The 10000-nt window shown below is 39.7% G+C and overlaps 2 protein-coding genes across 4 annotated transcripts in view; one reads left to right on the forward strand and one right to left on the reverse strand.

The window, feature by feature from the left end:
- Nucleotides 1-134, reverse strand: part of MAPKAP1 (MAPK associated protein 1) — a 112231-nt gene extending 112097 nt beyond the window's left edge. For 2 of the 3 annotated variants that reach the window (XM_035341648.1, XM_035341646.1), the window contains exon 1: nt 71-134. The gene's annotated coding sequence lies outside the window, so the exon portion shown is untranslated. Of the gene's footprint in view, nt 1-65 lie in introns of all 3 variants that reach the window. The other variant, XM_035341647.1, reaches the window with a different exon arrangement.
- Nucleotides 135-314: 180 nt separating this feature from the next.
- Nucleotides 315-10000, forward strand: part of PBX3 (PBX homeobox 3) — a 110796-nt gene continuing 101110 nt past the window's right edge. The window contains exon 1 of the mRNA XM_035341406.1: nt 315-1963. Coding sequence (XP_035197297.1) covers nt 1927-1963 — 37 coding nt within the window. The 5' untranslated portion in view covers nt 315-1926. The remainder of the gene's footprint in view (nt 1964-10000) is intronic.

Here is a 10000-nt window from a genome sequence, read left to right on the forward strand (position 1 = left end):
CGCTTTGACTATGAGAAGATCGGAAGAGCGTCGGCCCCTGCCCGCGGCTCTCCCCGGCCCGCTCCGGGCCGGGCCGTGCCGAGCCGAGCCGGGCCGCTCCGCGCCGGGCCCGCCCGCGGAGCCGTGGCCGGCGCTGCCCCAGGTGCGGCGGGGCCGCAAAGTTTGCGGGCGGGTGCGGCGGTCAGGCAGGGCGCGGTGCGCTGCCGGGGAGAGAGGAAGGAACCAAACCAAACCAAAAAGCGACCCCAAGTAAAAAGCCGTCAGCGGAGCGCGGCAGCACGGGAAGCGGACCGCTAGCGAGAAGCTAAAGAATGAGAAAGTGACGGACGCTTTGACCCCAAATTTCTATAGAGTGCAGCAAAGCTTTAGTTGTGCTCCGGCGATGACATTTTACATGTCAAAAACCTTACTCTCAAGTATACAAAAATATATATTTTTTTCTGTGCTATGTTAATGAGACAGTAATAAATGCTGCACTTTTTCTTAAAGGCATTTTATTATTTTTTTTTGCAAATTTTTGACATCACTGAATTTACAGAGAAGTTTGTTTTTTGAAGAAGACAATTTTGAAAAGTTCTCTTTTGCATTATGAGAATAAAAACCTTTTTTTTTTTTTCTGATCTGGTTTTAAAAATAAAAATAATCATTGGCTTGCATTTTCAGCTGTACTTGATATTCAAACACACACAGTCCCCCTAATTGCAAGCTGAACAAATAGTGTTATACAGACGAAAACTACAAATGTGAAATCACGCAGTTACCAACTGAGAAGCCCAGAAGTGCGCAGTACTCAGTAAATTATGGTGCTTTATGTCCAAGGGCTTCTTTGCTACCGGGGATCCACTTCAGTTTCTGCTGACAGCTAAGCACTAGGGTATTGACTGTGTTGTGAATATTAAGATTGATTCTGCTTTATATTGCATTATATTACCAGGGATAAGGGGAATGATCCCCCCTTCTGCCCTCCCTCCCCCCGTGCCTGTGTTTTGCCTCGATCAGTTCACAGTCCCTTCCTGTCCTTCTTGGTTTGTGTTTGTTTTCTGTCTTTCTCTAAACTTTCTGCCTGTCCTGCTCCAGAGCTAGCCAAGCAACCTGCCCTCGATGTTCAGACATTTTGCAGCAGGCAAATTTCAATTAAGAAGGCAGGCGTAGGTCCTGCGATCACGTTATTTGCACAGGGCTTAGCCTCGCTGTTTTGAAAGGAAAGTATAGTCAAGCACATGTCAGAGGTGAGTTAAGGAAAAAAAAAACACAAGTCTTTTCAGAAGCGGGGATTACTGGCAGAGGGGGGTTTGGTGAGGCCACTGCTGTTTCAGAAGCGAGAGGGAACCTGACAGGAGATCTGGGGATTTGAAATGTTTTTGGGTGTTTCGGTGAAATGTGCGAGTTGAGAAAAATCCTGCCTTTGTGCTCCAAGTAGTCGAGCCAAGTTTGCAAGTTATCTCTTTGGTAAAATAGCTGAGAACCAACAAAGAGCGAAGATGTCTGTCTGCCCAAAGGCAGGATCCTGCCAGCCCCAGCAGCACAGGAGAGACAGGATTAATGCACCGAGTGATTGATGGAGATGAATCCACACCCCCACCAAAAACTGCTCCCGCAGGGGGACGTTCACTCAGGGTCTCCCAGTTGAGTTGAAATGTCTGTACAGACTTCGGTCGGTGTGCTTCAGCACAGATAACGTGAAAATAAATTCTAGCTTATTTTCTATAAACTGCTTTCATAGGAAACAGCTCGAACAATTCTGACCTGGAAGGGTAAACAGTCCGAGATGCAATTAGAGCCGAGGCTTCCCCCTCCCCCCATTGCTCTGCATTGTCTTGTGGTCCAAGTACTTAAATCTGGCTGCAACTGAGGCATGCTCTGGAATTTAATTCTTTTTAATCAGAACCAAAGTTTACCTTGGTGCTGGCAGTGGGAATTACCGTGATGGCTTTCCCGCTACCTTCTGTGAGAAGGAAGAGAGGTGAGAAGGGAGACTGGAGCCCATACGTGAAGTGTAATTGCAGTCATGTCTATTCTGAAATAAGTAATGCAGTATTTGAGTCATTTTTATATTGCATTATGTATTTTTTTATATTTTAGTAGTTTAGTAGTACAGTCAGCAAGTACTCTGTGAGACTGGCAGCGAGACAATATGTGGAGGAATCCCCAGTTTAGGTAGAGCACCTCTGTCACTCCCCGGCAAGGGTTAATGAATGCATCACATTTTTCGAAGCCTTTCTCTCTGTCGCACTTAGGGCTAGGAGCTCACGAGCTTTTTTCCGTGAGGTATTTGCCATGTATAAAGCAAATCACTGAGCTTACTGAATTTAGCCTGGCATTTCTTTTTTAACATTTTAACATTTAAAAAAGTGCTGCATAATGCATTTAAGAGCCTTGCAGATATTAATAGATCTGTGCATTCTTAGAGGCAACCACAAGGTAGCATGGTTTTCATAAAGAAACTAACTGCCACTTATTTCTTTAATTAGTTCAAGGAAAAATGATACCCAAAGTTCTACTGAAGCCCCTCTAATAAAACACAAAGATACGCAAGCGAGTGTCTGTTGGCTCTGTTTGGTTAGGTTCTACCTGCTCTCTGAGGTGTCGCTTGGAAGTCTTAAAGTTACCTTCCTAAGGCGCACTCACATCTGTTGCATTCCTGCGTATCAGCCTGCCTTGTGCGCCTGCCAGTAGGAATCAAAAACTGATCCGTGCCTTTTTTTTTTTTTTTCTTTTTTTACTAATCTCTCTTATTTACGGACTAAAAATCCTTCAGATTTGTAATCTGATTAACTCTCCATTAGTACGTTGCTGTACCTGAGGTACTGGTTTTTCTCATGGAGATAGAAATGAAAATATATTAATTCTTATAGTCTTAAAATGGTTAGGGAATTGCAATTATTTCCCAGTGGAATGACATATTATTGCATCCTAGCCTGTGTTGATAGATGATTTGTTTTGTCTTTAAGAATCATCGATACGGAGAGGCACACGCACTTATAAAAATGTATGAATGCGTGTGCATATATGCACACACGTACACATTCATTTATTTATTTATTTATATGGGTCCAACAGAAACAATGATAGCTGCCAACCAAACCCTAATTTACTGTCACCACAAACCCTAAATAGCATTCATTTACTAGTAAAGCCTAATGGCATACATGATGGTTTGCCAGATTTGTGGCCTTTGTGAGGCTTATAAGCAGGACTGACTTGGGAAGATCATAAAACTTAATGAACTTCTCGACTGCAGGAGGTGTCCGCAGGGGAAGAGAAAGGCCTGCTTGGCTGGTTGGGCTGGTTGAACTATTTTTTATGTCTAAAGAGAGAGGAGGAAAATGTTCATTAAAAATGTTCTCCCCTCTGCAGAGTTTTGGTTTAAAGAATGAAAAAAGAAATGGAAAGGCCAGACAAATAGTGACGTTAACCACGAGGTTAATTTTTTGCAGTTTCCCATGTAAACTAAAACCTTTACTTTTACTGCTACAGCTGCAAATAACCATAGAGTGCTATTCTGAAGCCTGAAGGGCTGTATCATGCCCTTACGTGTTGCAAAGCTCCTTATTGATGAAAATGGCCCAACTCTTTTAGGAACGCCCCTTGTCGATATACTGCAAAATCTGTAAACTGCCTGTTAGGAAACTCCTTGGAGAAAGACTTGCTTTTTGCCTTGTCTTCTACAAGAATTTGGAAATATTAACCCTTTTTTTTCCCACTGTTGTTATTTAAAAATAGTATCACAGGATTGTTCCCTTACAGAAATTTCAACTTTTCACTGTCTATAAGCTGTTATTTAGTGCCATCAACTTGCAATAATTTGTAATAACATGGAATCCTAACGAGGCGATCTGAACATTAAAGGATTCAAAGGGAACAATGAACTAGCACTGATAGCACACGTGTGTGTGTGTGTGTGTGTGTGTGTGTATGTATGTATGGTAGCTATTTTCAAAATATCAACAATGATGTTATTGTTATTCAGTTTAGCTATTTAAAATATTTATGTGCAGTCCTGGTGTTTTTTTCAAGGTACTAAATACATATTTCTTATGTACCCTGACTACATAAGGTAGTAATCACTGTGTATTTATGTGCATACATCTTTTCTTCAGCTTAAATTATTTAGCTTTTGTTTCCTTTCTCATGCTTCAGTGTCCAAAATTTTTCATTGAATCATTGGTTATGCTTTTGATTTTTTTAATTGTCAGCAAATGTATTACAAATGATGACGTGCAGTAGCGTGCTAGGTCATTTACACTGTCCTTATGGCAATGGCACTGCTTTTCTTTGTAAATGTCCTACAGTAAAAATAAATTGGATAAAGTATCTTGTTTGTCATTTGGTCGTCTGGTTCAAACACATTCACAATGAAAATTCTCTTTTCGGTGGATTTCCAGCAGGATACTTCTCTGGATAAGAGCACAGGCGGTTGTGGTGATAATTTTCATTAGGAAAAATGTGATACTTTGTCTTGCAGAACCTGTAACTACATAGTATCTTTAGACCATAACATTGTTAGTGCTCCTTGCTATATTTAAAGAACAATCTTTGCGTTGATTACCAGGATCTGTTTCCACATCTTTTTTTTTTTTTTTTTTTTTTTTTTCCTTGCGTAAAGGAGAAATTTGGACCTACTTGTCAATACTAATTTAAGTAACAGCAGGGATTTATTTTATTTTATTTTATAGCTATTTTTCATCTCCTTCATTTTATTTCTGAATTTGACACATTTGCTTGTATATCTGAAAACAGTAAATTATATGAGTTACTGTGTGGTTTATTTTAGGATGCTCGCTGTAAGTTAAGGAATTTTTGCATTCAGAGATAAATTATAATAATAGCATACAGTGAATGCAAGAGCCCCTTTTTACAGGATTTGGCCCATTTATCAAGCTCTGTTCCTACAGCTTTCAATGAAAAAGTTGTATGATATGGATATTATGCTGTCTTTTTTCAATTTAAATATTGATTTGTGTGAAACATTAATATAATGATATTTGCAGTCTACCGTAGACAAATATAAGCAGAATTAGACATACTAAATTGTTACAAATGTAATACAATATTTAAATGCATATGAAGACTATATTAATAATTATATAGTAGAGAAAGAGAGTCCAGTTTGTATCTGCTCTCAATTTTTAGCCTGTTTTACAGTTCCTTGCACATCTTACATATGATGGTTTGATGAATATTTTTATGAATAATAAGAGTGAATACTAAAGCTGTGTACTAATCAGTCAAAATCGGTGGAGAGCTGAGCGTTTGCCTCCCTTGTATCATTGGTAGAATTAGATGTAGCTGTTTGTATTCCCTGAATTGACACCCTGAGAAGAATGCTTTGTTTGTTTTCTCAGCAGTCATGTTTAATGCTATTCGCTTATCAAGGTGATCAGCATGGTTCAGATAACACATGCCTGACACAGCCTGCCTTTTTTCACCATCATGTTGACCTTTTGTCACATTTGCTTTTCTCTGGTAGGCAATTCATGTCTTTAAGTATGAACGGAGTAAATAATTCACATCAATATTTAATATAAATTATTAAAGTTTCTGTCAGCTCTTATAGTTCATGCTTTTATAAAGTTAGAGTAGTTCATCAGCCAAACAGATGAATTGTGCTTCTCAGCTGGACATTAGAGCTCTTCCATAATGCTGTCTTTACAGTGGAAGTAAGCAGGGAATTAAATATGAAAGGAAATGAAGCCTGGTACTTGAATGGTATATATTTTTCAATAATGCACATTCTTTAGAAAGGCTCAAAGTACTAGATAAATATCTATCATTATTTATTTCGTTACTCTCATACTTCATTTTGCCTTCATGTTGCAAACAGAATCGTAGAAAGCCCCCCTGACCCCGGCATTTTCTTCTACTCTTTGTTATTAGCCTTCCGCCTGCGCTCCCGCTCCCTTCTTGGGTTAGGTTGGGTGTACTAGCGTGGTTTTTTTCCCTAATGTTCTTTTTCTGGTTTTAAAGATTGATGGGGAGCACCAAGATGATGAAGTCTGAGGGTTTTTTTAGTCCTTGTTTATAAACTATAGTTTGTATTTTGCAAACAAAATGATCTGTGATTGAAAATAGATCCTGAAAATATTTTCTAAAGAAAAAATGGTCCAATATGGTAACGGCTATGATGTATTAATTGCTTCAGGTAAAAATACCTCGTTTTGCCTAAGAGAATATAGTAAAAATCATTATGCATTTATTTTAATTTTGTACTATTTTAGGTATTTTGCTTGGAATTCTTTTGTTTATGATCAGTTCAGTACATGTTGCACAGTCACACGGGCTGTAACCGTATCTATGAATCACTGAATACCACGGGTCCTGCAGATCAATCACTTGGAAAGGGGGTGGTTTTGTATCATGTGTTTACAGGTCAAAACCTTTTGCTATACTTAAGTCATGCATCAACATTTAAAGCTAATCTCTTATTCCTCATTGTCCAGCAGGTGGCTTTTTCATATATTATTTAATTTTTAATTATAAGTGGAAATGGAATTTAGTAATATTATCCTGATTACAGATTTTTTTAAAGGAACAACAATTTTTCAGTGTATCCTGGTATATATGGTAGAGCAAATGAAAGCATCTTGAGATCTTGAAGTATACAATCTAAATTAAGATTCTAAACAGGCATTACAGATGCCGGTAACTTTGGCAATTATCATTTTGTTTGGTGAACAGTAGTAAAACAGTGTGCGGTAAAAGTGTTTAGAGAGAGAGGATAAATAAATTGAACAGTTTTGCAATGCAAAGTGGTTTGTGGTGTTTTTGAGGATTTCTTGGCTCTTGCTTAACTGCTATTGTGAAGCCTGGAGCAGATTTTCCCATTGCTAATGCCCTAGAAGTATTAATTCACTTTGATATGCTAATTAGAGGGCATTATGCAAGAAATGAGATTAAGTGGCAGCATGAAGCCATTTGCCTGTCAGTAAATTGAGAGCTTTAGCATCAGGAGGAGCTTTGTTTTTTCTGAGTTTCTCTTGGTTTTGCATATAAATAAAATTGATTGAAAGGTCTAGAGAAGCTTCTAGAACATTGGTGGTTCTTTTTCTCCTTCTATGATTATTTAAACTTCATGTTAAAGGCTTTCTCTGAATATTAATTGATCTAATGGGAGATACTGAACATGAAGAATTTCATTGTATTCTCAGTTACTGTATCTTAACAAAAGGAAAGTATTAGAATTCTTTGTGTCATCTGATTTTTGTGGTATTATTTTAGCTATATCTTACAGCGCTGCATTATAACCTCTGTGACTGCTAACTGTTACTGTGCTGAAAACTATACCTGCACGGAGGTATTGCTGCCGGTTCTGCTGGTTTTGAGATGTGTGTAATGAGGGCCTGAAGTCAAATGGTCGGCTTGGATTCCTGGGCAGTCAGGCCTTGGACATTTATCATCCCTGCTCCGTTACAGGATTTCCCATGATTTCTTATGTAAATCACACGTATATTTTCCTTCATTTAGGAAGGAAGGGGTTGTAATATTGACCATAGATTTTATTCAACTGCCAGAAACTGTGTTAAAATAACATTAAGGGATTGACTTACAGCCATAAGAGCGAGGAAATTTGGAGTTAATAGTTAAACTCTGCCCTTAACTCAACTCATTGAACCTATTTATTAGGGCATATATGATACGTAAGATCACTGCGCTGAGACCTCTGCAGTATTAGGATGCTCCAGGATGACTCAATGACGAGAGTTTCTGATTTAGTTCAAATTTTCCTTTTTTGTGTGTGCGTGTGTTTTTTATTCAGCCTTGGAATTTCTTTACTACAGTTTTGTGGTTAGTTTGCCTTTTTTTTTTTTTTATACTGTTCAAAAATATCAGAGAAGTAATTCTGGAAATTGAACAGAAACTTATCAGAAAATAAAAACCAGACCGAACCGAACAAAGCCTCTCTAGTCCTCTTTGCCTGAGTGCTTGCAGAGTGTTTGTGTGCTTGTGTGCCCATCTCCTCCACAGATCATTGTCGCAAAGTCAATCAGGGGAGTAGTGCTAGAGTGACAGTGCTTGTTATGAGCCCCAATAGTTATTTAAAAGAAAGGAAAAAGGATAAAAAAATGCCCCAGAGCTCTGTGCGGGGGCTGTTCGTACTAGATGCACATGGTCTCCCTGATCCTGGCAGCTGAAGTCTATCACTGTTGGGAAATTTTTAACGTGAACCACATAAGACACAAACCACAGCAATTTCTCCGGAGCCATAGGGGTTTTCGCGTCACTGCAGTACAACTGGCATGCGAGCACACGGGCCTCTGCCTGACACCGCTGCCATCAGCGGCCAGGGCAGTGACCGGCTCTCTGCCGGGGCGCCCTGCTCGTCCTCCACGGGCACGTCGTGGCCAGCCTGCCAACCTGGCGGGCTTTACGTTCCCGGGAGCTCCTGAGCTAGTTGGCCCAAAGAATCTGATCAGGACTTCATCACCCAAAACCCGAAAATTTTAGTTATCGTGGGGAACCATTTCGATGCCAGGAAGAGCAAAACGGTGCCTTTCCAGGCACAGCATCAGTTTTTCTCTCAGTAAGCCAAGGAGAGCATCACCCGTCTCCAGTTGTTTATTTTGAGTTTGTAATTTCTGAGGAAAAGAACTAAATAATTAAAACATTTGGGGGCCAACCTCAACTTTCTCAGTACCAGTACACCCCCAATGGCATTAATTCTGGTGGAGAGGGTACCTGGAGGGAAAAGCCTGGGATTTCTGGTTTGAATCCTGGTGCTACTGTTGACTTGAGAACATTTTCTCCTCCCAACTGAGGAAAGATGCGGTTACCTGAGCAGGAGCAGACCCAGGCCTTGCCTGCCATCTCACTGAAGTTCATTGAGCATTTTACTTACCTTCTTTGTCTCACTTCTGTCTGCAGAATGAGAATATTATCTATCAGAAATTTTTGCGAGTTTGTGTTAAATTGGTGTTACATGCTGAAAATTTTACCAAGTATTGAACGTAATTAAAATTGCAATATAAGAAATAATCTTGAAGAACTATTTGCAGTGTCCACTTTATATTCAAATTACAGTGAGCCTAAGTGAGGTCTTACCTCCTGCAGATGAACAGATTAGACTTTGCTTAGACTTATGGTTTTCTTTGCTTTAATTAGCAATGTTTGCGTTTTCAATCCATGGTTAGACCTCTAGCAAAAGGCTATCAGGGTTTTCTGACTGTAGTTACTTTAGTACAGTGGACCATTTGCTCACTGTAGATGGGGATCACTGTTTTTCTTTACTGCTAACTTCGCAGATGCAATTACCCACTTGAAAGGGTATTTAAAGCGCTGCTTTCATATATTTGTTGATTAAAGAAGGAAGTGTGCTTTTAGCGAACATTTGTAATTACACAACACCAAAATGTTTGCTTATTTCTTTTATGTGAGATCCTGGTTGCATGATTAACTGTCGCTAGTAAGAACAAGTTACAGTCGATTGTGCAATGATTCTTATTTGACTTCAAGGATGTATTTATTACCATTTTTGAACAAATTATACTAACATGAAAAGTTGTGGAAATGATTGTGCACTAGATAAGGTGATGCATTACAGGAGTGGTTGGGTTTATGGAGCTTTATGCTGAGGTTTTCTCAGAAATTATAGCACAGTCCTGTCACTATAAAACCTGGTGATACAGTTGGTAATAACATGCAGTGGAGGTATTTTTAGGTTTTCACTTGTTATTCAAATCGAGTGGGAACTATCAGTTTTTCTATCTCATATTTCTTTCCTTTGTTGTGGGGGGGAAAATTCCCAAGGAACGCAGCGCAGAATCGTGGGGTGTCGAGAGCCCTGAGCCCCGGCCGGGGCAGAGGCAGAGGCTGTCCCGCCACGCGCGGCGCAGGGACGGGCACAGGGCTCTCGTGTGGGACGGGGGAAATCCGCCGGCCTTCGCAGCTGAGAATTTTTTGTGAATTATTTCTGACTTCCTCTCCACTTGTTAGGGCAGTGACGTGATATCGATATGGAGCTTGGGAGCTTATTGACTTGTTGGTTCTTGACCTTTTGACTGTG

This window comes from Oxyura jamaicensis, chromosome 17 (assembly GCF_011077185.1).
Source record: "Oxyura jamaicensis isolate SHBP4307 breed ruddy duck chromosome 17, BPBGC_Ojam_1.0, whole genome shotgun sequence".
Taxonomy (NCBI): Eukaryota; Metazoa; Chordata; class Aves; order Anseriformes; family Anatidae; genus Oxyura; species Oxyura jamaicensis.